Source organism: Haliaeetus albicilla, chromosome 18 (genome assembly GCF_947461875.1).
Source record: "Haliaeetus albicilla chromosome 18, bHalAlb1.1, whole genome shotgun sequence".
Taxonomy (NCBI): domain Eukaryota; kingdom Metazoa; phylum Chordata; class Aves; order Accipitriformes; family Accipitridae; genus Haliaeetus; species Haliaeetus albicilla.
Window position 1 is genome coordinate 154,742 of NC_091500.1, and position 26,000 is coordinate 180,741.

Genomic DNA, 26,000 nt, shown 5'->3' on the forward strand with positions numbered 1-26,000 from the left:
TCTGTCAACTTTGTGGCAGGCGTTTCTGGCAGAAGATGGAGATAGTTAATATAGCAAGGAGTTGCTCAGTGCCTTTTTCCTTCCCTCTGGTGAGATAAGGATGGTGTCTGCTCAGTGTGAGCTCTTTCAGCAGAACTTTAATCAGCAGAGCTGTCGCAGTGCTGTCCTCGCAGCCCTGCTACCCCACATACTTCAGGAGAACGTGGGAGTGTTGATAGCTGGTACTCTTTCCAGGGGGATATTGTAGACTTGGAACGGAACGATGGAAAGACTGAAGTGATAGTATCTGAAGGGGTGAACACCATGTCCTACACCCTGGACGAAGGTCTCATAGAGTTTGGAACTGCCATTGACGATGGCGATTATCACAGGTAAGTGCTAGATACACCAGATGGTGATGGCAGGTAGCCCACTTCACATAACAGACATCTGAGAGTCAGTAATTCATGAACTACAGCAGCACACAGCTTTCCATACAGAGTTGAAGTTTAGGTGCTGAACATGATGTTGGTGCCAGGTCTGGCTATAATGCGCAGCGGAGTCCTTTAGGAGTGAATATGCAGCTTTTTCATCCTCACAGCATTGTGTTTTCAAACTTGGGGGCACAAGAGACTGGCCAGTCTGGTCCCATTGACACTGATAGAAATTCACTGAAGGCAGTTTTCACTTAACTGCAGTGAATCAGTGTGTCTTCCGTAGCAGCCAGATGTGAAGTCGTACTCAGGTGCTTTTGCCACTGCCCCTCCAGGGATAGTGACAGTGTCATGGAAACATTCAGGAGCTGTGCAGAGTAAAAACTGACTGCCTGAAGCAGTCATGGTAGCCACCTGGGTACTGCTGACATTGTTACAGAGTTTTAAAATTGACCAGGGGAGAAAATGTCACGTGTTCAGAGCACTGTTACCACTTGAGAGACTTCTTTGGCCAGGAACTTGCTTCAGACACAACTCTTCAGACTTGCCCCACACTGCTACAGCCACCTGCTGATCATATGCCTCTAAGTACCTTAGCCCAGATAGGGATCACCTAGATCTCTGAATTTTTCCCTGATATGTCAAGCCCTGTGTTACACAATCCTCTTCAGAACTGGTCACACCCAGCTTGCTTTGTTTTCAGTGCAACTCTTGTTAGGAAGCTCCTGTCAGCCTAGGATTATCCTCAGAGAGCTCTTCTATTCTGTTACTGAAAGTCTGCAAATCTCTCTCTCTCAAGGGCTACTGCATTTTTGGAAACACTGGAAATGTCCGCAGAGACTGAAGCCATGTGGAAGACTCTAAGCAGGCTGGCTTTGGAAGCTAGACAGCTGCACATTGCAGAGAGGTACAGGAAGCATCTATAACATCTTTCTGGCTTAAACACTGTCTTTGCTGAATCCCTCACAGAAACCAGGGTCTAACTAAAGATGTGACCTTTTTGTGCGGCCTGGAAGATTCACTGCATTGGAGAATTAAGTGTTCTCTGTTCCAAGCAATGACTTTGCCCTTTCATCCTAGACAGTAATGCTAGAACTGGGGACAAGAAGACATCACTTTCTAGCATAAATTTTTGCTGATGGCAACCCAAAGCAGTGTATAGCAAGGCTTCAGGGAGCTGACAGGCATTGACAAGCTCAGCGCATCTCTGAAGCCTGGGGAAGTGAAGCATGAGCACTGGTCCTGTCCATGGCTTCTCCCATGAAGCAGGGCTAGAGGGCACATCTGAACATGGGTCTTGGCAAAATCCTTCTCCTGAAGCAGGGCTACCCCACCTCTCCAGCTTACAGAGCTGGGTCTGCTGCCCAGGTTCTGATTTTCTTTTCTTGGACCAAAAGTGGGCAACAAAACCCAGTTATTGACTAGCTGCTTTGCTCTTTCCAGGTGCTTTGCAGCTCTGGGCAACATGGCAAAGGCTCAATTTCTGCATGAAACGAATACCATTGCTGACCAGGCAGCTCAAGAGCACGTAAGTCAAACTTTTTCTGCTGTGCAGGGCAGCTGCTTTCCTGTAAACACTTGCATACACATTATCTTCTGTGTCCATGCTCACCAGTATCCTGCTACAGACCAATACGTGGTCGTGTAGAAACTGCTGACATAATCTTTCATCCACGCCTGCCAGGTCCCTCCTCTGGCTAGCCATTTCATATTGCTCCTGTCTTGTCACTTCTGTGATTCTCTTCTGTCTTCTTTAGTTTCTGTAATGACACAGACCCCACCTGCAATCACCTCCCTTGTATCACTCCAGAGCCTGTTCTTTCACTCAGCAAACTGATTGAACTAACTGATGTTGTCTGCAGGGTGGTGATGGTACAGATCATTATCTGGTGCGTGCCCGTTTGGCCATGCTAGACAAGAACTACAAGCTGGCAGAGATGATCTTCCTGGAACAAGTGAGTAAGGGAATAAGGAGCAGAAAAGGTCTCATTTATTTCTAAGCAGAAAGGGTTGTGCCCTGGTGTGAAAGAGAAAAGGAAGGGGTTGCTTATTCCTTGGAGAAGAGTTTTTGCCCTGAAATAGAAGGAGGTATTTCTTGTTCCAAGGTGTAGGATTGCCTTGAGGTGCATGAAGAGTGTGAGGGAGGGTGTATATCCATGTAAAGGGGATGGTACACTTTTTCAAGTGTTTTCTGCACATCTAACCCTGCCCACTATGAGAGCCCAATGGCAATGTATCTGCTAAATGGAGCCTTCAGGTTGACACTTTTCTCTCTGACACAGAACGCCACAGAGGAGGCCATGGACATGTACCAGGAGCTGCACATGTGGGATGAATGCATCGTGGTTGCCGAGGCGAAGGTACAGAATATAGCTGTGCTGGACTGTGGGCTGGGCTTGCTTGATAAGTCTTCTGGCTGGGAGTCCATTCAAGGTCTGGGTTCTCTTCACCTGCCCTATCAGGACCTCACTTCTGCTTGGAGGGGCTTGCACTGCTATAAGTATGGACCTGGGTGAATAGTGAGGGAGAAAAGCTACTGAAATTGGTTTAGGAGTATCTAGGGCTTTGAAAAAGAATGGATGATGCAGTGGTACTCAGGGCTGGCACTGCGGTTTCTGCTAACTGGGCAGCAAAGGATCTGGTGCCATGAACTAGCTGTTCAGAGCCTGCAGGATGAGCAGGACAACTTCTTGCCTTGCTCAGGTCAACCAACGCTGCATTTCTCAACAGGGACACCCAATGCTGGATAAGTTGCGTTGGGGTTACTACCAGTGGCTGCTGGATACCCAGCAGGAAGAGAAGGCTGGGGAGGTGCAAGAGGGACAGGGCGACTACTTGGCAGCCATCAGCTTATACCTGCGGGCAGGGCTGCCAGCCAAAGCAGCACGGCTGGCCATGAGCAGGGATGAGCTCCTGACCAATGGGGATGTCATCAATAGGATCTCCACGGCACTGATCAGAGGGGAACTGTATGAACAGGTGAGTGGCCCACCCCACTTCTTTGTGACATCAAAGCTCTTACCCTGTCCTCTGCATCTGTGAGATACAGGGGGACTGAGCTGGAAAGTAGCAGATGTAATTCTGTGTTGATAAATTTGCAGTTAATGTTTTGGAGGAAATCCTAACTGCATCCATTATACATGGGTGGGGTATAGAATTACTGTTATTAGTCAGGAAAAAGATCACGACTCAGTGGCGACCTGTCTCCGAAACATCAGCTGAGTGTTCAGTCATAGCCAAGGAGGCCCTTGGGAAGACAGGAACCAAGAGGAAAGGAGTTGTGAATCAAATAGAAAACGATATAACTGTGAAAATGTACAGTGCTTTGTCATAGTAGAATAAAAAATGTTGGTACAGCTTTCATATAAAGATAGTCTAAATGGAAAAGCTAAGGAAGAAAAACAAAGGAGGTTATGAAGACAATCTGTAGAACCATGAATATCGTTGTCATGGTTTAACCCCAGCCAGCAACTAAGCACCACGCAGCCGCTTACTCACTCCTCCCCCACCCCCAGTGGGATGGGGGGAGAAAATTGGGAAAAGAAGTAAAACTCATGGGCTGAGATAAGAACGGTTTAATAAAACAGAAAAGAAGAAACTAATAACGATAATGATAACACTAATAAAATGACAACAGTAATAATAAAAGGATTGGAATATACAAATGATGCACAGTGCAATTGCTCACCACTCACCGATCAACGCCCAGTTAGTCCCCGAGCGGCAATCCCCCCGCCCCCACTCCCCCCAGTTTATATAGTAGATGTGACATCACAGGGTATGGAATACCCCGTTGGCCACTTTGGGTCAGCTGCCCTGGCTGTGTCCCATCCCAACTTCTTTTGTCCCTCCAGCTTTCTTGCTCGCTGGGCATGAGAAGCTGAGAAATCCTTGACTTTAGACTGAACATTACTTAGGAACCACTGAAAACATCAGTTAACAACATTCTTCTCATACTGAACTCAAAACATAGCACTGTACCAGCTACTAGGAAGACAATTAACTCTATCCCAGCTGAAACCAGGGATCGTAGAAGGGAAGTGATTCTTCTCTGTCTCTAATAACACAAAAAAATAGTAACTACTTATTATTAGGTGATGGTTTTAAAACAAAAGTGTGTTTTTCACACAGCACATAATCATGTTAATGTAAGAAAGCAGTGCTGAGTCTGACCAGTGTACAGCTTGGTATCCTGGCCAACAGTTGCCTCTTGCAGATGTTTAAGAAAGGAATGTAAAGAACAGGGCAGACAAATATAGGGTGGTACTTCCCCTGGTGTACTTTCATAGTTTCCAGCAGTTTGCAGACTATAGTGTACCTGAACTGTTTTATTTTTATGTTTAAGAGCTCTTGATAGATTTTTCTTCCATGAGCTTGTCAAATTATTGTTTGAACCACCTGTACTTTTTGATCTACAATGTTGGCTATGAGTTACCCAGTTCAGTTATGTGTTGTGGATTGCTGGCGTATTTTATGTGCCCTGCTTAAATTACATTTCTCCAGTCTCATTTTGCTGGCGTATTTTATGTGCCCTGCTTAAATTACATTTCTCCAGTCTCATTTTGCCTTCAGCATTTTCTGACCATTTTATTTTGACCCAAGAGAATTTTGTGCTTTTCCAAACCTGTCACCTTTTCTTAAGCCTTCAGTTGAAAGAGTAACTGTGGAACTCATTGCTGCCAGATGCTTTGTTACCAAAAGTATGAATGGTCCAAAAGTGGTTAGACAAATCACGGAGGTAGACTCTGTCAAAAGCCATTAAATATGATGATGTGAGAGCATCATGACGGAAACTCAGGAAGCTTCTGTGATGCAGATTGTCAGAGACGGATAGATAGAATGGAGGAAAGGCTGGTATATACTTGCTCTGTTCTTACAACCTTTCTCAAGACATGTGCTTTCGCCACCATTCAAATACTGAAGGGAATGAATCTTCGGTCTGCCAGGATGGCCTTTCTTATATTATGTTCGAAGTTCCACAAGCTTTGAACCTCATCCCACCCTGTTGGCCACCACCCTTTCCTACAGGGTAAAAACGTGCTGCAAGAGGCTGAGTTTCCCCCTTCACTACTCATGCCCACGGCTTCCATATGATCATCTGTATAGCAGAGCTCCAAGGGACCATGGTCATAGAAAAGGCTGTTGCTGCACCAGCCACTGTGCAGAGAATGGAGGTTGTCTCAAAAACTCTTATCTTGTTAGAAAGTGGTACCCCAGAAAAACACTTGGGGTATGTCAGTTGGCAGAGAGGACAATGGTTTCAGCACATGCAGTCTTTCCTAGAAGTTCCCTTTATCCCCATGCTCTTGATTAGTGGGGAAGACATAGCTGATGGAGAAGTCTGTGTGGCAGGACTGACAAGCTCTGTACATGGGACTGGTAGGGTACATGATGGTGTGGGGAGATAGTGGCTCTGGAAACTGGCAGCTTGTATTTGTTATTAGGCTGGAGACCTGTTTGAGAAGGTCGGGAACCCACGGAAGGCGCTGGAGTGCTATTGCAAGGGCAGTGCCTTCCTGAAAGGTACTGTGCTAAATATGTTCCTCCCCCCATCAATCCCCAGCAGGAGCCTGGGTACTCTGGCCTGGTGGCAACATGAGCTATTGCCCTGGAGCCCAGAGATGCCTATGTGCTCTGAAGCTTCCATGTGTCATCTCATTCAATGTATGTATTTTCACAAAGTTGTACTTGCACACACAGTCCCAGAACAGCATCCTCTTCCCAAGGCCTTGATCGTGCTAATTGCACCAGCATGGATTTGGTCCAGCTTTCCACAGAGTCCAGATTGCTGTGTAGCCTGTTGGAGCTGGAGTGGATTAGACAGTCACCATTCCCCTCCGTCTGTGCCCCATCCAAGGCCCAAGTTCACCTCACAGTTCTGCTTTCTTGCTGGATTCAGTCTAACAGCTATCATGTCCCCTTACAGCAGTGGAACTGGCTCGCCTGGCATTTCCCGCAGAAGTTGTGAAGCTGGAGGAGGCCTGGGGAGACCATCTGGTGCAGCAGAAACAGCTGGATGCTGCTATTAATCATTATATCGAAGCCAGGTGGGGGCAGGTGATCGCTGTATGACCAGCAGCAGTATAACCTGGCAAGCTATGAAGTTGATACAGTTTGCTTAAATCAGCAGGGGGTTTTTCCTGAGTAAGCCCCCCTTGACCCTGCTTTGCCAGTGCACCTGGTGCTTATGTGCAGTCTCTGCTGGCCGCAACCATGGATGCCTTCCGCATCTCTCCCAAGGTCTTCATCCCTGATTACTTTTCCCTGCTGTCCTAGTTCTTCATTCTTTCCCCTTAGCTTTGCCAGTTATTCAGATCCAATCACTTTGGTCTCCCTGGCTTAACGCAGCTGGAGGAGATGGCTGGTGGCTGGCTGTAAAGAGTTATTTCTTTGATGCTAGGTGCTCGATTAAGGCCATTGAGGCAGCCTTGGGAGCCCGGCAGTGGAAGAAGGCCATCTACATTTTGGACTTGCAGGACAAACAGACAGCAGCCAAATATTACCTCAGGATTGCCCAGCACTATGCAGCTTTACAGGAGTATCAGGTGAGGCCACAGACCACAGTCATTGCTGTTCTGTGTGTCCCTTGGGACTGCTGAGTATAGTCATTTCCCTACAGGTTGCGGAGGAGCTGTACATCAAAGGAGACCAGACCAAGGATGCCATTGACATGTACACACAGGCCGGGCTCTGGGAACAGGCTCACAAGGTAGAGTCAGAAGCCAAAGCTCCTGGGGACCTCACCCTGCTTCGTGAAATGTCTTTCATCAGGTGGTGGTGGTGCCTTGTGCACCAACACCTGATCAACAAGCACTCTTCCCAAAGGATGCGTGTAGGGGCATCCAGTAGCCAGCAAGAAATCAGTCCCTGGTATTGACATCCTGTCTGTGCCCTTATTTACTTCAGCATCCCTGTGTAGGTGCACCTGTGACACAGATAGCACTCTCCAGGGGGGTTGGTCCTGTGTGCTTTGATCACACTGACAAATGACTACCCATTCTCTGCAGAGCGTATAGCATATACACCTGTTTGTAACAGGAAGGAGATTGGTTTTCTCCTTCTCCTTCACTACCATATATCAAGAAATTGCTGTGTGGTGTGCTGTAGTTTCTCCCATGTGTGTTCCTTTTGGCAGCTGGCGATCAAATGTATGAGTCAGGAAGATGTGTCTGTGCTCTATGTAACCCAGGCCCAAGAGATGGAGAAGCAGGGCAAGTACAAAGAAGCAGAGAGGTGAGCATCTTCCTTGGTACTAGTCCAAGACTAAGCCCTGAAAAAATGGCTGTAGCGAGGAGGAGCCCTTTCCTGGGTGGGAACGGAGTTGGGACTGGGGTTTGGAAAGGTCAGAGGTACTCTCTCCACACGTGGAGACCTAGAGCTGATGTTTCAGAGTTCAAAGGAAAAGAAGTCACTGACTATTAATGTATCTTTGTCCACCAGGACAGAAGGGAGGTCTCAAGTAGCAAAGCTGTCTCATGTAGCAAAGGAAGTATGGCAAGGCTTTTCCCCACTGCAGACTGCTACATCTGATCTGTCATGGTCAGCTGAGGATAAGATATGGGAAGTGGAGTGTTTCCCATCCAGGTTACTAATGTTGCCAGGTCTAGATTAATAACAACACAATAAGGTTAGTAGGTACAGGGACAAACACAGCTGTGTATCTGATGCCATGGTACCTGATCTCAAGGATGCCTAGTACATGAAAGGGGGCATTACAGCTGGTGAAGTCACACTGGGTTTTATCTTTCTGCTGGCCTATATGAGTAAGTTGAGCTGACATTGTCACGTTACCATCCCAACAGGACTGACAGCCTCAGGTTGGAGGCCAAGATGAGAACAGGTCACAGAAGCCCAGAGGCTCCCTCCAAGTCACAACTCAGGTTGACAAGTGAGGATGGAAGGAATAACTTTGCCCTACTGCGGCTGATAGTGGCATAACAGAAGGGCTCTATCTAAGCAATGTCCAGCCTTGCAGCCTGCAACAGTCATGCTGCACACCAGTCATGAGTGTGCCCAGGACCTGACTTCAGCTGGGCAGAATGCAGGGAGACTGCAGGGACTGGTCATGTCCTCAGCTGAGCCATTTGAATGTGCTTGTGTTCCCAGGCTGTATATCACTGTGAATGAACCTGATTTGGCCATCACCATGTACAAGAAGTGCAAGATGTATGATGAGATGGTTTGCCTAGTGGCCAAGTACCACAAGGACTTACTCAGCGACACCCACCTGCACCTGGGCAAGGCGAGTGCATCTCATGGCAGGGGATCAACTAGACCAGGCAGGGACAAGAGTGTCACTAACTCATTGCCTCTAATTGCAGGAGCTAGAGGCAGAGGGATGCTTACAGGAGGCTGAGTACCACTACCTAGAAGCTAAGGACTGGAAGGCCACAGTAAACATGTACAGAGTGAATGACATGTGGGAAGAAGCTTACAGGGTAATAACCACTTCACAGCTACCCCATTGTGCAGGGATCAGGCTTTGACTGCAGGACCCTGGTAGGAACTGCTCTGTCTCTATTCACTGCAAAATTTGAAGACTTGGCATACACTACCTAGCTTCAGCATTTGACACCGCACTGGAGGTGCTTGCATCTGCTGCTCTGCAGCATTGCACCCCAAAAGCAGGGCTTGACCCCTAGCTTCTCTGCAGCAGTGCCTTCCTCCATTCACTGCTCTGCCCCTGACCACTGCACCATGTTGTACCTCAGAGGTATTGCTCTGCCCATAGCCACTCTAGCAGCCCCACCCCGGCACTGCTCCCCTCCAGTGCAGACACAGATTGCCAGGGGTCACTTCTGCTGACCTAACAGTAGTGTGGGCCATGCTGAGGAGGCAGCAGCCTTCTTTCTGCTCTGCTGTATAAGCCTTTGTCTCACTCTACCCAGTCCAGTGGTGGCTACAGAAGGGTTCCTCAGGAGAGAACGGTTGGTTTTGGTGCTCCCTTGCAATGACAAGTGTCATGTGAGAGGGGAGTCCTGGCTCAGCCTGCTGAAGATGAAATGGATGCATTGGGCTCTTCCACTTTCTTTGCTTTGGATAGGTGGCCAAGGCACATGGGGGAGCAACCTCCTATAAGCACGTGGCCTATATGTGGGCAAAGAGCCTGGGTGGAGAGGCAGCTGTGAAACTCCTCAGTAAATTCGGACTTCTGGAGATGGCCATTGACCATGCAGCAGACAGCGGGTAAGCAGGTCCATCAGCCCAGCACTTCTCTCCTATCTGCCTGACCTGAGAAAAAAGGGGTGCCCCAAGATAACTGTATGCATAATAGCTGCAGGTCCAGGATATGGCATGTCTTCCCACCCCACCTGTATGTCTTCACACAGGCATTCCACTTCCTTGACACATCCTGCTTCCTGTCCACCTGTTAGTGTCTCAAATGTCAAGTCAGAGCTGGGCAGGCAAAAGCAGTTTGCCCTTTAGCCTCAGCGGGGTTGCCTTGTGAGAGCCTCTGAACACGGGAGGAGGTATTCCTCATGTTACCATAAGTAACTGCCTGCCAGAAGAGTTTTGGCCCCACTGTGCACCTGTACAGCCATCCGACTGCACTGCCATTCACTGCTGCTCTCTTCCAGCTCTCCCACATCGCTAGGCTCAGGGGAGTCTTGCGACCTCCCCTTAGGGTTGAACCAAGGGCCTCTGGCACTAAGAGCAAGTGTGAAGGAGCTGAATTTCCTTAGTGGGGCCTCTAAAAGCTCCTGTTCTCTGGTCAGGAACAGGAGAAATGGGCAGTGCCCACTCACTCGGGACCCTCTGTATTCCCTTCTCTCCCAGTGTCTTGTGCTCTACTTGATATCTTGCGCTTAGTGAAGGCGTCCCCTCACAGTGCATAGTCCTGCTCTCACCCCATTTTCTCTTTCGTTGCAGGGTCTTTGAATTTGCTTTTGAACTGGCCCGCCTCTCCATGAAGCAGAAGATGCCAGAGATCCACTTAAAGTATGCCATGTTCCTAGAAGATGAGGTAATTTTACCCCCTGGAGTAGGTGGGAGTTCTCTGGTCGCTCAGGTAATTGAACAGTTGTCCTTAAGGGCTGCTGCAGCAGGCACTTTTATGGCTGCAGTCACTGCTCACCCAAAAGACTCCGCGATTACAGCCCCAAGTTTCCACACACATCTTTTTTTCACAAATTGTCTCTGCCTCATGGTAATAGAGGAGGTCATGTGATGGTATCAGGGCAGGAAGGCATACAAGCAGGTTGTTTCCTCTCTCCTAGGGCAAATTTGAAGAGGCTGAAGCCGAATTTATTAAAGCTGGGAAACCCAAGGAGGCAGTGCTGATGTATGTATCGTTCCCCATCCTGGCCTGCTGCATCTCCTCTCCCTGTATGATGCCAGCCTGGTTGCTTCTCCAGCATTGGTCTGCTCCTTGCCATCCTTGTTACATCTCATGTTGATTTCCCTAGGTTCGTGCATAACCAGAACTGGGATGCTGCACAGCGTGTGGCTGAAGCTCATGACCCAGACAGCGTGGCTGATGTGCTCATGGGACAGGCACGTTTTGCCTTTGAGCAGAGAGAGTTCCAGAAAGCAGAGGCCTTCCTCTTGAGAGCACAGAGACCTGAGCTGGCCATAAAGTACTACAAGGTGAGCGTAGACTGTGGCAACATCATTGCCTTCTCACTGGACAAGAATCCAGTTTGGATGGAGGAGGAGTGAAATCCATCTCCCAGCTCTCCCTGTCAGCTTAGTAGCCAAAGAGAAACCATTTACTCAGGTGTTTCCTAGTAGAACTTAATTCTGGCCTGCTCTTAGAAGACTGAACCGGTAGAGATATCACAGCATAGCTTAGCTCTCTCACAGCTCTGGGAGGAAGTACCCTGCCAGAATTTGGATGGTCCTCATGGATAGCATGAGTGGGTGCATTTGGAAACTGTAAGTGCCCATTCCACAGAGGTAGCTAGGATGGATGAGGACTTTTCCTCTGAGGTAGCTTGGGTGAATGGACAGACATAGGTGCCATTTTGGGGAAGGAAAGAATTGGATGGTGCTGCTGTCATTGTTTCTTCCAGTGGGTCCTCTGGCAAGATAACATGAGAGGCTAGATGTGTTATGTAATGCCAGGAGTGGGGGGCATCCTGGTGAACTGGTGAAAATTTCTCCTCCCCATTGTGCTTGTGCAGGAGGCTGGCATGTGGAGCGAAGCCCTGCGGATCTGCAAGGAATATGTGCCTAGTCGGCTAGAAGAGTTACAGGAGGAGTGCGGCAGGGAGGCTGCCAAGATGGGCTCCACGTAAGGAATGCTGTGGTCAGGTTGCAGAGAACAGACAGGTAGCTCTTCCCCTAGGCCATTGTGCTGATGCCTCACAGAGATAGCCTGCTGGGATCCCTGACATCCAGTTGTTTCCTTCTTGAGGACCCTGGAGTTCTTACTGCATAGGTTTCCTAACATCCTTCCTCCCTGCTCTGGGAGACTCCAGGCTTATTCTCACCATCCAAGGTCTCCCAGATGTCTTCTTGCCACTCACAGATCTCCGAGGTCTCTTGTACCGCCAGTGCATCTCCCCAGGGTCCTTAATCAATTCTCTCCTCAGCACTGGCTGTGTGCATTCCTTGTCACACACTCAGCCCCTTCTGAGGTGCCTGGCTTACCTCTGCTGTGCACCTCCCTGCCCATGCCCTACACACTGTGTACAGGATCTCTGTGGCAGCATCCCAGTCTTGCTCACAGCCTACATTCCTCCCTACAGAGGAACAGAAGGGCTGCTGGAGCAGGCACGGGAGTGGGAGCAGGCTGGGGAATATGCCAGGGCGGTGGACTGCTATCTGAAGGTGCGGGATCCCAGCAACAGTGTCCTGATGGAGAAGTGCTTGCTGAAGGTACAGTCGGAGGCTATGATTCCCTTCATATGCTCTGCTGTCTAGGAGGTGTCCCACAACCTGCAGTGCATCCCAGAGATATCTCAATCACTAGGTGACTGCCCTTTCTGCTTCTCCTGGTCTATGTCCGCCAGCCTTTGGGTTGTGTTCTTGTTTGTACTTTTCACTCATACCTGTGCCCTTGTACCAACTTTGGCAACAATTATGTCCTTGTCTGATCTTCTCCCATGTGAAATTAGCTGGGCTTTGCTTCTCTGAATTGCTGAAGTGGGCTGTCATTTCTTCTCCCCTTCCCCCATAGTTCAAGTGCTCCTGACTCTCAGTCTTTTAGCTGGGACTGAGCTCTTCCCAGCTTCATCCCTCTCTCAAATAGCTTTTATCACTTCTGTCAATTTCTCTTCACAGGCTGCTGAGTTGGCCATTAAATTCTTGGGTCAGTCACAGAGCCTGGAGGTGACGCAGACTGTGGCTCCTCAGCTGGTGGCAATGAAGAAATACAGTGCGGTGAGGTCTGGCTCCTGCCCCCAGACTACTGAAGAAGCAGTGACATAGGAAGGGAGAGCTCTATCCAAGGGAAAGAGGCCAGGTCACATCCTGGGGTGATGGGTGGATGGGCCTATGCAGAGTTAGGCAGCACAGAGTCTTCGAGGAGGAGGAAGGAGGGGAAGGGATCAAGTCCTGGAATAGTGTGAGAGAGCCAGGCTTTGGGAAGAGACTTTCTGTTGTTGCTGTGTGCTGGTCACTTCCAACAGCAGCAGCTTCAGCCTGGGCTGCAGGGTGCCGTTGGGGTTTCATCTCTCATGGGACTGTCTCTGGCCCTGCAGGCAGCTGAACTCTACCTCAACTTGGACCTCATCCAAGAAGCTATTGATGCCTTCATTGAAGGGGAGGAATGGAGCAAAGCCAAGCGTGTGGCCAAGGAGTTGGACCCCAGGTATGCCCCAAACTTGTCAAATTATACTCTTCCTGCTCCCTCTGCCACCTCTAGAGGATCCCGTGTCCTGTCCTGCTGCCCCAGGTTCCTTGGATTCTCCCCACAGTGGCCTTGCCATGCTCAACAGGGCACATTCTCCACAGCTGCCCTTCCCAAGCCATTTACCATCCTGACACTTTTCTGTTGCCACACATCCCATGGAAACAGTTATCCCCTTTTGTCCCATCCCTATCCCTATCTCCCTTTCCCTTGGCATAATCCTGTGCATGCATTTCTTTCTGAAAGTCCTGTGATCCCTTTCCCTCTCCTCACACCTTATATTGCAAAGAGCTGCCTAGGCCCTTTCTTTCCCCTCTATCTATGCTTCCAGCAGCAGGCCAGAAGACATGGCACAGCTGTAAGTCCTCTTTTTCCCAAAGTAGACAAAGTTGAATCCAGCCTCTGCACTGATGCAAGACACTATTTATCTTGCTGCCTACTAAGATTCTTTCTACCTATTAGGTCAGAGGAGTATGTGGACCAGCGTTACAAGGAGTATTTAAAGAACCAAGGAAAGGTAGATTCGGTAGGTATTTGGGATGTCTCACAGGCTAGGGAGTGATGTCAGGATCTGTGCAGATCCTTGGAGCCTTCCTCATGGGGCTTTTGCCTGAATATGCCCACAGGTGAGGAGTCTGTATGTGCCTATGAGTTACGGTTTCTGCATACCAGATGGGTCACACTGGATCTGTGCTTCCATACTATAGAATGGGAGGGACTGTGTGTATGTGAAGAAAAGACCTGGGTGGGCTGATGCCTGCCTTGATGCTGGTAGGAAGCCTTGCCTGCACAGTGAACTTATGGTTGTTTCCATCCCCAGCTGGTAGGAATAGATGTCATGGCTGCTTTGGATATGTATACAGAGCAGGAGCAATGGGAGAAGTGCCTGGAGGTTGCAGCTAAACAGGTGAGTGTCTGTGTGAGTCCTCAGGAGACAAACATGGGGTCCTGGCTCTCTGAAGCAGGGGCAGCAGGAATGAGTGGGCAGAGCAAAGCAGTCATTTCTGTGTGGAGCACGGGGGGGTCACTGCAGCAGCTCAAAAACCACCTCTCCACTGTCCTCATCTTAGATAATGAGGCCTAGAAGGGAAGCATTAGAACCCAGGAGCATATTGGGTTTAAATTTTGTGATTAATGGAGCATTGGAAAAAGCTAAATGAGTTGTTTGGGCTGGAAGTAATTGGTACCATGGAAACAGACAGACTTGCAAAAGAAAGCCTTCTTTCTACATGTTCTTTAGAGGCCTGGTGTCAGTAGAAATGAGACATCCTTGTTGTGAAAGCAAATTTGACATTTTTTTCATTTTTACTGACCTAAAACTAGCAAAATTACCTCAGCAGAATAATAAAAATAGAGAAAAGCAAAATGAAACTGGTTTACAGTGCTATTCCAATGCAGTAACAGGAGGAGAAAGCTCTAGATTACCAGGATCTACTTTGAGAGTTTGTTTGGATTCAATGATTATTGATTGGTTATTGGGTATTCGTTATTGATTGGTTATTGATTCAATGGTTATTGATAAAGGAGCTAAACTAAAGGCAGGCATGATTCTTTGAAGTGAGGCATTGCTTCAGATCAAGTTACAGGGCAGCCCCTGGCAATGGAATCTGCAGTTAGTGGAGACATCACAGCTAATCACTCAGGCAAACACGGACAACTTGGACAAGCACTGGTAATGTGTTGTACCGTATTTTTATAACTTCGTTTCTAATGCAGTAACCAGTAACCTGAGTTTGGGCTCTACCACAGTAAACTTGATTTCTTTTTGGCTTCTGGGGCTTCTCTGGAGGTACTGGGTTTTTGTTGTAGTAGTTATCTTGGAGACTTCTGTGCTGCTGTTCTAATTATCAGGAGGTACCAGTGTTGATCTTCTTCCATAAAGAATACCTTCACGCTTAATTTAATGGTAAAGGCTTAATCAGTTTTATTGTCAGCCAGGCACAAGAATACCACATTTAGGCCAAGAAGATGTTAGTCTGTTTATGCCTCTATGAAAGCATTAGCACAACCTTGCTCCATGACCAGTGCAGAATTTCATGACTGTTGACTCAGCTGTTCTACAGTGATTATATAGGACAAAAGTTAGATTTATCAAAACAGGTCATATACCAGACTTAATCTTTATCCCAAACTGTCCTGTATGTAGTGTTTCACCAGCATCCACATCTGGGTGTTCAAGTTCTAGACACATAATTGTGGCACTGGTCTCTTTTGTGCTTAATAAACTTGTTTCCATTGCTCATTTTTTGACAGGATTACACATTTTATGCCATCTTCTTCATCTCATTACTATATTTAAGCCTGTGTGAAACAGGTCTTTCCTCAGTTGAATTTCTGTAAGGCTGACTACAGTCAGTCCTCAGCAAAGTGTTTATGTGATCAGCATATGTAGGAGCAGCACTCCAAGGAGGCCTCCAGTCCCAGAGATCTGACAGCATTTGAATAATGGACTAGAGCAGCCTTGCAAATTATGAATGTCTTCAGTCCACAAAGTGTTTTGATTCATTCTTTCATTAGGCTAAGGGCTGGTTTACAAGTGGTACCTGTGGTGCCACATTGTGGAGATACTGCATCCTTTACATATTTGGCCGTATTCCTTGGCAAGTGGTGAACAGCTGAAGAACAGCTTTATTGCTATGTGTGGAAAGATCAGCACAGCATCAGCTAGCCAGGATTAAAGGTGTCAAGTGGGGCCCAAATCAAAAAACAGGTCTGCTGTGTGCAGTCTGTCTCTGTCTGATTACCTGGTCTCATCCTTTGGGACTCAGGTGTATGGGTGTGGGTAAATGCATCTGAAACCATCCCTACTGAGTGACAGATGTTCAGTTCATTAATCTCATGCTACTGCTTTCTGCATGTCTTCTCCAGAACTATAAAGTCTTGCACAAGTATGTAGCTCTGTATGCAACCCACCTCATCCGGGAGGGCAGTTGGGACAAAGCCCTGAGCCTGTATGTCCACCATGGAGCACCTGCCAACCCACAGGTAATGAAGACAGCATGACATCCCAGTGTGAGTTGCTAGAGTGTGCTATGATGTGCTACATGAATCAGATTTCCAGTCCAGAACTGGGATTGCCAGGTGTTCAGTATGTCCAAGCCACTTCAACCCTGCTGTGGATTCTTGAGATGGCTCCTCAGCTAGAGGACTAAAGGCAATCTCCTGGCATATTCTCCACAGGGAAAGAGTAGGGGGGAGTTGAGTATTTGTATTTGTTTTGAATACCTTAACCACCAAGACCAGAATAAAAGGAACCATGTTTGACTCTCTGAGAGCACTGGCTGCAGTAAGCATTCTTCCCCATTTCCCTGCCTTGCCCTGTAGCACCGATTGTAACCAGCAATCTGCAGCAGTGCTGCTCCAGGAGCCTGCATGCAGAGCTGCCATTCCCTCAGCCCGTGCTTGACAGCAGGAGAGCTCCAGACTTTTGCTGACTCCCCATCTGGCTCCCTTAAGATTCCTCTCCTTTTCGTTGCAGAATTTCAACATTTACAAGCGTCTCTTTGTAGAGATGGTGAATGCATCTGGCATGAATTGTGCCGAGGCCTACTCCAGCTGGGCTGAGCTGCGTGATATTCTCTTCCATCTGGTGAGTGTGGGTGATGGCCACCACTGCCTGTTAAACTCCAACACCCTGGTGGCTCCTAGCAGGGGAGAAAGAAGAACCAGTCTCTAGCCAGGTGACATGGGCAGTATTTGTAGAACACAAGTTGAGGGGAAATGGGGAAATGTCCACAATGTGGACAGTAGAATAATAGGATATTGTGAAGTGGATATGGCTGGGCAAGAGAAGTCAGGGAAGAAGATGACCCGGCACTCAAGGCGAAATCCTCGAAGTCAGTCTGGACACTGGCACTTGCAGAGCTCACCGTGTCACTGCTAGATGGGAACCTATCACAATGTGCCCACTTTTCATCCTACACCCATATTCAGCAGCCTGGGTGGGGCAAGGAACTGGGGAAAGCACAGAGCTACTGAGCCTGGAAAATAAGAGTCCTCCCCATCTCCCTAGAGATGCTTGGAGCTTTCTGTTCCTTCTTCCCTGTCCCAAAATACCTCAGCCAAGAGCCCATGATTGCCTCTTCTCTGTTTCTGTCCCACAAATACCCACCGCTAGCACAAACGAAATGCACAAATCCCACTTTGTCCATCCAAACTCACCCCTGCTTCCAGTGCTGTCTGTTGTTGCAGTACTGTTGGCTCCCCCCTTCTCCCACAGCCTCCTCCCTTCAGCATGCTGTAGGACCCAGAGCACCCAAGGCCCAGCCCTTTTCCAGTCCCCAGAGGTGCCTGGATATTTCAGATCTTTCTCTCTCCCAACTTTTCCCTGGACTCAAGTGGATAAAGAGTGCCCTTTGTGCTCTCATGTTCTCACTTACTCTCCTTTTCTCTTCTTCAGTGTGAAAACTTAGTAAAGTCAAGTGAAGCAAACACTCCAGCACATGAAGAGTTTGAAACGATGCTGCTAATCTCTCACTACTATGCCACCCGCTCTGCTGCTCAGGGTGTGAAGCAACTGGTAAGGTTTTTGAAGTTCTTTTGCCAGGTCACTACCCTATGTGCAGAACCCTGTGGGGACGTGCAGGTTCAGGGCTATCCATAGTTCACTATTCCACTTCATGGATCACTTACACATCATGGATGCATGAGAATGGGACTGTAGTGATCTGGGAGCCCACCACGAGCAAGTGGAACTGGAGATAGTCTTCTCTGACTCCTTATAGTGCAACCTGCCTCCAGCCACTGAGGCTGAGATGTAAACAAGTGGGAAGCTGATCCATATGCTTGCCATGACTTCTGAGAGCATAGGCACCAGTAGAAATTTAGGGATCACACAAAAATCTGATCTTCCCAGGAGAGGCATTGCTTCTTCTTCAGCTATCCTGGGCTGTGAGAGCTGCTGGGTTTCACATGTGGTCTTGAGAACAGATTGGCTTTGCGCAGGGCTTTGTGAGCTCATGGGCCTGTGCGCGGGGCTTCTCAGGGGCTTTGGGAGCTTGTGAGGCTGGGTGCTTGGCATCACACAGGGCTTTGGCAGATACTGGACCTGTGTGCTGGGCCTTCTAGGGGGCTTTGGGAGCTCATGGGCCTGGGTGCTGGGCCTCACAATGCACCGTGAGTATTTTTGAGTCTTATGTGCGTTGGGATTTGTTCTGGGCTACAATATATAGCAGAGTCCCTGCTGAAGTCTTGATCCATATGTGATTGTGGAATTGTGGTAGAGCTCTGTATGAGTGTGAGACTGGAGCTGTGATAGAGCAGGCTGTGAAAAAGAAAGGTTGTCGCAGCTAGGACCCCAGTAAAAGTCATAGGGGAGACTGGGCTTTCCCCATGGCTGCGTGTGTAGATGTTGGGGGTCCAGAGACATGTCAGACAGAAAGAGCCAGTTCTGATGTCTTGGAAACCTGTACAGACCCACACAGTTGTGGCATGTTGAGGTGTTGGGTAGTCTATGTGGGACCACGAAGAAGAGCTGGCCTTCCCGGTTCTGGTGTGATGAGAACCTATCTGGCAAGCAGAGAAGTGAAATCTCCCTTGAATTCCTTGCCCCCACTCAGAAATTCTTATGTGATTGAATACAAGAAGAAACTTGCTGTGAGTGTGGCTGAACACCAGAACAGGTTGCTTGGAGAGAGAGGTTGGAGAGTCCCTTGAAATACTCAAAACATGACCAGACATGTTCCTGAACAACCTGCTGTAGCTGACTCTGCTTTGAATGTCGCAGGGTTGGACTAGTTGATCATCAGAGATCCCTTCCAACCTCAACTATTCTGTAACTCAAATGGTGGGAGTTTGGGTGTGGCTTCTAGAAAAAACAGCACGGTTTATAAAGCAAAAGGACTTCATCTTCAGGTGACAGGCCTCCTGTGTGTTCACACAGTGAGGGTACTTACGGTCAGGACTGAAGTTTTTAACCTTTCTTTGTTGCCTATCTGGAATACGTGGGTGCAGAGTCCCTGCCATGATTCTGGGGCAGTATGATCTCATGAGATCCCTTCCGACCTGACTTTTCTGTGCTGATTGTTTTGGCTTTACTGTCCCCTGTGGCTGTAGGACATGGTAGCTGCCAAGCTGTCCATTTCCCTGCTGCGCCACACTGAGCTCCTCCCTGCAGACAAGGCTTTCTATGAAGCTGGGATAGCTGCCAAGGTAAGAGGTATCTGCCACCAGAGCAGCTAAGGAGGTGGAGGACCCTGGGCTCAGGGATTCTCAACTTTATCTTCCCCTAGCTGCCCCTAGCTGCACTGGTACACCAGTAGCCAGACACTGGCATTGGAGGCCTTTCCTCAAACAGCTTGCCAGCCTCTGCATTTTGTCATGGAATGGCAGTAGGTAGTGGGAGGGCATACCTGAGACTGCAGACCCAGAGGGTGGACCAGCGGCCACATTATATTGCATGGCTCTGTTAGCGTAGATGCAAGACTCCTCACTGATCTGCCTTGCTCTGGGTCACCTAAGTGTTACCTCAATCCTGAGGCTACAGACTCTGACTGCCTGCCCAGACGCAATGACACATGTCAAGCACAGCAGCATGCTCTCACTGAATGATGCTGGCTGTGCAATAATGCCTGACTCCATCTTGTGGGACAGCCTGTGGCTAGTGGGCTGGTTGTCCTAGTGGTTGCCTGTGAAGCCATCCTCAGGAATGGCGAGCAGGGTTGTGCATTCTCCTTCTCCATTACCTGTGCTGCAAGCGGGATGTTGTGGCACAAACAGAACCACATCCTTTCTAGCCATCGCTCAGGCAGGAGAGTTGTGGCCATGAAGATAAGCTGCCTGGTCTCACTTGGGGTTTCTCTCTGTACTAGGCAGTCAACTGGGAGAACATGGCATTCATCTTCCTGAACCGCTTCCTGGACCTCTCAGATGTGCGTATAGTCTGCTGGAGGGAGGGCTATCATACTTGAAATGACAATGGGCTGTAGGGCGAAAACACACCCTCAACCTGGTCAGGGTACTCCTGAGGCTCAAATGTGGCAGGACGTTTGAGCTGGTGCCAATGGAGAACCCTGAACACTGCTCAGTGTGTGTGTGCATGCACAGCACTGAGTACCCTAAAACTAGCTGTGGAAGGACTTGCCATGCAGGACACCTGAGCAACCCTGACCCTGTCACTCTGGGTGTGCCAGTGCCACCATGCATTTATGTTGCAGCAAAGAGCAAGTTGGCCTAACAGTTTGGGCCTGTAATCTTCATGGCTGCAAGTGCTGTTACAGCTTTCAGGATGATCTCATCTGAGTTGTTCCAAGGGAAGAAAAATTACCTGAGGGGTGGAGGGCATGGCCCAATGCTTTAGCCACTGTGATACAAGACTGAGGAGTCCCCATGCCAGTCATCTCCTTCCTTGAGTAGCAGATTGGTCACCAGAAAACACTAAACCCTAGGAAGCTGACAGACCTTACTGTTCCAGTCTTCCAAGTGCTGTCAGCAGCTGCTGGGAAACGTGCCATTCCCCCCCCCATTTCATCTTTCCCTTCAAGGCCACCTGACAAGTTTTAATAGTACAGTGTTTGAGAGACACACATCCTCTGACACTGCAGAGGATGGCCATAAATGCTGCCTCCCAGGAGGGCCCAGTCACCACAGCGCTAATAGATAGAGGCATCAATAATGCCATCCTCACAATGTAGATTGTACTGTCAACTCCAAGGGTGGTATTGCCTAGTGCTCCACCATTTCTCCTTTCTCAGGCCATTGAAGAAGGGAACCTGGATTCTCTGGACCACTCCGATTTCCAGAGCACAGACATTCCCTTTGAAGTGCCACTTCCAGCCCAACAGCACGTGCCTGTGAGTGTCATCTGCCTTCTTCAGCTCCCATGAACAGTGATGCTGCTTCAGGGCCCCCTCTGAAGAGGGACTGGGGCAAGGGTGGGACAGCACACACTACAAGAAGAGATGGAAATGTACTCAGCACTGGCCTGGGCCCTGTGCCCCCACCCACTGCAAACACACATGCAGCCCCAGTACACACATACACATGCACACACACTCTCTCCACTATACAGGTGCTTGTGCACACATGCACTCACCCCCCGCCCCCAATATGCATACATGCATATGTGTGTGCACATACTGCACGCACACTTGTGTCCTGCTCTCCCCAGTATTGTCCCTAGTGCTGTGGAGCAGCAGCTGGGCTGTGGCACAGCATGCAATATCAGGCAGTGCCCTGGCCTCTGCCCTGCAGGAGGAGAAGCGGGAGGAGGTCAGGGACTGGGTGCTCACTATGTCCATGGACAAGCAGCTGGAGCAGGTGCTGCCACAGGACGAGCGCGACACATACGAAGCCTCACTGGTGGCAGCAAATACAGGGGTGCGCTCCCTACCCTGTGTGCTTACAGGTAAGCTCCAGGCCAGTTCACAAATATGCAAGGGAGTACATGGTGCCATGCAGGGAGTGGGAACATGTTGGGGAGGGGGGTGTCTGGGAGGGAGATCAGGCTGTGCTGCAAGACGAGCAGGGAGACTGTGTGGCTCTGGGGACCAGTTCTGCTGGAGGAGATGGATGGACCCATTTTTATTGTGAGGGTGACTGACCACTGGAACAGGTTGCACAGAAGCAGTAGCATCTCCATACTTGGAAAGCCATCTGGACACGGTCCTGGGCAACCAGCTGTGGGTGGCCCTGCTTGAGCAGGGCAGGGCTGGACCGTATAGACCCCAGAGGTCCCTTGCAATCTAAGCGTTCTGTGTTTTTATGATTCTATGACTGTTCAGTCTCGCACAGCACTGCCTAGGAGGCTGTCCAGCACTGACACACGTGCACATGCAGTGTCTGTCCCTGTTCTACAAAAGCTGTCTGTTCTGGCAAGTACTGTTGCCCACCACTTGCACACTTCAGACACTGAGGGACTGCGGTGCAGGACTTAAAAAGAGTGGGTCAGAGAAGGGCAGGGGGCAGAGGGAGCCACCAGCAACAGGCCTCTGGCTCCAAAGGCCAGGAGCAGGGTGCTATCGTTTCACATACTCACTTGGGTGTCCTTGCCAGAGGACAGCTCAGCCTTCATCTTCCTTTGATTCCACTACTGTGGGCACCCCCTTCCTTATTCTGGTCTCTAAAAGCCAGAGGTGGCATTGTTCCCCTGCACTGTTCCATGGGAGCAGCTCTAGCCAGCTGGCAATGCAGAGAGGGAAGGGGTGCACAAGGCAGGGGTCTGCTGTGGCTCTCGGCTTGTTTCTGAAGGTGTCACTGTGTGACCAGGGTACCCTGTACTAAGAAACAAGATAGAGTTCAAGCGGCCAGGCCGGGAAGCCAACAAGGACACGTGGAACAAGTTCCTGATGGCTGTCAAGGTGAGCCAGGCACCCTGTGGGGCAGGGGACAGGCTGCAGGGTGTTCAACCTCCTCATGCCAACAATAAAACATTGTCCCACTGGGTGGAGATACACTGAACCAGGGTGGTTTTACTGTAGCCTGCCTACATGCTGCTCGACAGGGATTAACCTCACTTACAGAGCTGGGGCAGACCCAGCCTTGCCTGTGCAGCTCCGTCAGCCCCGAGGGGTGCCCTTGGGCAGGGGGTGATGGCACTGCCTCCTTGCCAATGCCAAGGTCTCTTTCATTCTGCAGACATCCCACAGCCCTGCATGCCAAGATGTGCTCAAGTTCCTCAGCCAGTGGTGTGGGGGACTCCCGAGCACCAGCTTCTCTTTCCAGTGAGCTGGATAGTGGCAGCTTTCAGTCCTGTTCTTCAGCACCCTCCACTTCCAATAAACATGTCTCTCAACCCTGCTGTCCTGTTTATCAGGGGATGCTGAGGCCAGGAACACATGTAGCTGCCAGGGCACAGGACCATAACCCACTACATGTGGCTCTTGGCCTCAACCTAGCTATGCTAAACGTGCACCCTCCACCCTGATGGGTGACTGTCACACTGGGACCATCTATCTGTCTACACCCCTGTGCCTGGTAGGGTGGGGGGGACAAGCATGCAGATGGACTTACATACCAGCTGTGCTGTCCTTCCATCAGTGGGCTCAGCTCCCAGGAGCCAGCCACCCTGGGGAGCCACTTACAGCAGGCAGTGTGAAAAGGAAATGTTTTATTTACTCAAGGAAACGAGAGGCTCACAACAAAAGGATTCTTCACCTTCCATTCCCTGGCCTGCCTGAGCACAGGTGCAGCAAGTTGACCCTGCCTGCTCTGCAGCAGGGCCATCAGGACCCAGGCCAGCCCTGGCTGTTGCCAGGCCCCAACACCTCTGGTCACCCCCATCACTGTGTGTAAAAGACCAATGGAGACTTTAGTGTGCCAGGAAGGGCTTTGCAGCTTGGGCAGAGCATCCGGGGGCCATGGCACCTGCTAGGCAAAGGCTGCCTGATGACCTTGGGCAGCTTGTGTCTGGAACCTGCAGGGTTTGTCCCAGGTGGGGTGGTGAGGCTGGCGGGAGGGGGGGAAGGCACACCCTTCTCTGCTGCAGCCCACCCTACACATGCTTACACCAGGGGCAGGAGTACGGTGCAGGTGCAACTTCACCTTGCTGGATTGCAGCACTCCTGCAGCACCACCTGGGAGTGAAAAGGTATGCATGAATGCAGGACTATGCTGCAGGGCCAGGCATCACGCTGATACCTCTGGCCAGTAGTTGTAGCAAGTGCTTGGAAAGAGATGTTTCAGGGGGCTGGTGTGGGCAGGGCCCTCTTGGCAGTGGAGCCTGCCCGCTTACGCGCCCCCCCCCCCCCAGGCATAGCCCACGCACTGCACTCACCTCTCCAGCTAGGCACAAGGCTCAGCCAGCCCCGTCAGGAGCTGCTGCACCTCACGTGGTGGCCCCTCCTTCGCTGTGCTTGGCTCAGCCAGCTAGGGAGAAGAAAAAAAGAAAAGAAGAGGTGGAGGGTCACAGGGACGTGTGAAGGGCTGGGCCAGGTTGGGGGGGGGGCAGGGGTGTTCACTCAGGACAGAACAGGCTTGGCTTTCAGAGGGATGAAGTGCGGGGTCCCTCTGCAACTACTCAAGATGAAGGGGTGCCAGTCCGTCACCAAGGCTGGCTAGAAGAGGTTCAAACTTGACACTCACCCTCCCATTGCTGCACAGCCTGTTTGTATGGGAACAAGGGCCCAGCAGAACCCAGCAGCTTCAAAATGCAGCAAAAAGGCAGCAATGGTGGGGCAGAGGCAGGGAGACCCGTCCGGACCGATGGGGCGTACCTGCTCTTTGCCGTAGCCACGTGCACAGGGCCCAATGCCCCGGAAGATCAGGGCCACCAAACAGCACCTGCCAGACAGCACGGCTTCTGCGGCCACCAGCACCATGGAGGGGAACCAGAGCGCCAGGGCCGTGTCCTGCAGAGCAGAGGGTCGGAGGTCCCTCAGGGAGCGTGGCTCACTGCACCCAGCCTACCTACATGTGGCTGAGCAGAGGCTGTGCAGGCAGTGGGGAAGAGAAGGGGAGAGAAAGAAAGGGAACGGGAGGAAAAGTAAAAGGAAGAAAGGCAGAGAGAGGGTGGGCAAAAGAGAGAGGGGGAAAGAAGAAGAAGCAGCAGCAGAGACAGAAAGGGGGGGTGGCCCTGCAGACTCACATAGATGCGCGTGGTGTTGAAAGGACAGTCGTTGGTCGCTATGGCTGCACGGGCGTCAGCAGGCAGTGCAGAGCTGTTGCAGCCGGTGACAAGGTGAATACCCCGGCTGTGAATGGTGAGGGCGATGGCCAGCGCCAGGCCCACGCTGCACGTTGTGGACAGGAGGCAGTTCAACAGGGACATGCTCAGTAGGGTCCAATGCTGCAGACAGCAAGAAGAACACAGGCTGGGCGAAATGCCAGGGCTAGGCACTGCCACTGCGTGAGGCCAGGCACCCCACACCTCCGCACAGCCACTCTGCAGGCTAGTGGGGGTGCTGGGAACCCCAGGGACGTTTGCACCAAGCAAGCACATGCTACCTCTTGCTCCTCCTAGTGCAGCTCAGCCCTGCACTCGGAGGAGGTTTTTCCACCTTTCGCTTCCTTCGCCTCTCCAGTTAGCCCAGAGCCACCAGACGGCCCCCTCCCACGGGCTCCTGCCCCTGGGGAGCCCCAGCGCAGCACAGGCCCAGCTCCGCTGAGAGCCAAGGACCCCACCAGCAGCAGCCTTGCCTCATGCAGGCCCACCCTCGTGAGCCCACAGTGGGATGCCTGACCCCGGCAGCAGCTTTGCCCACCAGCTGAAGCGTTTCTGCCCCAGGACGGTGCCTAGTACCCACCCACCCACTCTCCCGGTGCTGCCGGCGGGGCTGAGCCAGGGCAGCAGGCGACACCCACAACCCCGCCAGCCGCCGAGGCGGAAGGAGCCGCCGGGGACAAGGTCCGAGGGAGCGGCGGACAGCAGGGGCCGGGCCGCGCCGCGGCCCCCGGCCCGCTCGGCTGCTGACCCCGACGCCCCGCACTCACCAGGGCCGCCCGGGACAGGTTGTGCGACACCAGGATGGCGACGATGCCCACGGCGATGCTCTGCAGGGAGAGACCCGCGCTCAAGGCGCGCCTCGGGAAGGGCCGGCTCCCCCCCCCCGCCCCGCTCCCGCGGCCCGGCCCGGCCGCTCTCACCAGCAGCCCGGCGCCCACCGACACCACGTTGGCCACCGCGTACTCGGGGGTGACGGCGCGGCTGGCGCCGGCCACATGCCGCAGGACCGAGCCGTGCACGATGGCGCCCAGCACCAGGCTGCCGTGGCCGAGCACGATGAGCCCCAGCCCGGCGCGCATCAGCCGCCGCGGCTCCGCCAGGGCCCGCGGCCCCCACCGCCCCCCGGCCATGGCCGCCGCCGCCGCCGGACGAGCCGCCCGCAGCCGGCACCGCCCCGGGGCAGGGCAGGCCCGCC

General features: G+C 51.1%; 2 protein-coding genes across 5 annotated transcripts in view; one reads left to right on the plus strand and one right to left on the minus strand.

Moving 5' to 3' along the window:
• The window catches only part of IFT172 (intraflagellar transport 172), a 39,078-nt gene extending 16,142 nt beyond the window's left edge, over nt 1-22,936 (plus strand). The window contains exons 17-48 of one of the 2 annotated variants that reach the window (XM_069805300.1): nt 235-371; nt 1,213-1,320; nt 1,857-1,941; nt 2,276-2,368; nt 2,696-2,773; nt 3,144-3,392; nt 5,858-5,936; nt 6,340-6,460; nt 6,814-6,958; nt 7,033-7,122; nt 7,549-7,646; nt 8,520-8,655; nt 8,735-8,851; nt 9,457-9,599; nt 10,284-10,377; nt 10,631-10,695; nt 10,820-11,000; nt 11,537-11,646; nt 12,104-12,233; nt 12,639-12,737; nt 13,058-13,167; nt 13,669-13,732; nt 14,027-14,113; nt 16,075-16,191; nt 16,685-16,795; nt 17,606-17,725; nt 19,261-19,356; nt 20,016-20,075; nt 20,898-20,996; nt 21,397-21,550; nt 22,411-22,502; nt 22,780-22,936. In XM_069805300.1, coding sequence (XP_069661401.1) covers nt 235-371; nt 1,213-1,320; nt 1,857-1,941; nt 2,276-2,368; nt 2,696-2,773; nt 3,144-3,392; nt 5,858-5,936; nt 6,340-6,460; nt 6,814-6,958; nt 7,033-7,122; nt 7,549-7,646; nt 8,520-8,655; nt 8,735-8,851; nt 9,457-9,599; nt 10,284-10,377; nt 10,631-10,695; nt 10,820-11,000; nt 11,537-11,646; nt 12,104-12,233; nt 12,639-12,737; nt 13,058-13,167; nt 13,669-13,732; nt 14,027-14,113; nt 16,075-16,191; nt 16,685-16,795; nt 17,606-17,725; nt 19,261-19,356; nt 20,016-20,075; nt 20,898-20,996; nt 21,397-21,550; nt 22,411-22,502; nt 22,780-22,869 — 3,558 coding nt within the window. In that variant the 3' untranslated portion in view covers nt 22,870-22,936. Of the gene's footprint in view, nt 1-234; nt 372-1,212; nt 1,321-1,856; nt 1,942-2,275; nt 2,369-2,695; nt 2,774-3,143; nt 3,393-5,857; nt 5,937-6,339; nt 6,461-6,813; nt 6,959-7,032; nt 7,123-7,548; nt 7,647-8,519; nt 8,656-8,734; nt 8,852-9,456; nt 9,600-10,283; nt 10,378-10,630; nt 10,696-10,819; nt 11,001-11,536; nt 11,647-12,103; nt 12,234-12,638; nt 12,743-13,057; nt 13,168-13,668; nt 13,733-14,026; nt 14,114-16,074; nt 16,192-16,684; nt 16,796-17,605; nt 17,726-19,260; nt 19,357-20,015; nt 20,076-20,897; nt 20,997-21,396; nt 21,551-22,410; nt 22,503-22,779 lie in introns of those variants that run through there. The other variant, XR_011328552.1, reaches the window with a different exon arrangement.
• On the minus strand, nt 16,731-25,971 carry KRTCAP3 (keratinocyte associated protein 3). 3 transcript variants are annotated; one of them, XM_069805316.1, is made up of 6 exons: nt 25,726-25,971; nt 25,573-25,632; nt 24,728-24,928; nt 24,357-24,491; nt 23,918-24,009; nt 16,731-16,850 (listed from the first exon to the last, which is right to left on the minus strand). In XM_069805316.1, the coding sequence occupies exons 1-5, from the start codon at nt 25,933-25,935 to the stop codon at nt 23,926-23,928; spliced, it is 690 nt and encodes a 229-aa protein (XP_069661417.1). In that variant the 5' UTR covers nt 25,936-25,971; the 3' UTR covers nt 16,731-16,850; nt 23,918-23,925. The 3 variants fall into 3 exon arrangements, with proteins under 3 accessions (XP_069661417.1, XP_069661418.1, XP_069661416.1); XM_069805315.1 differs by lacking the exon at nt 16,731-16,850 and adding an exon at nt 23,237-23,717; XM_069805317.1 differs by lacking the exon at nt 24,357-24,491.
• Nucleotides 25,972-26,000: the final 29 nt, after the last annotated feature.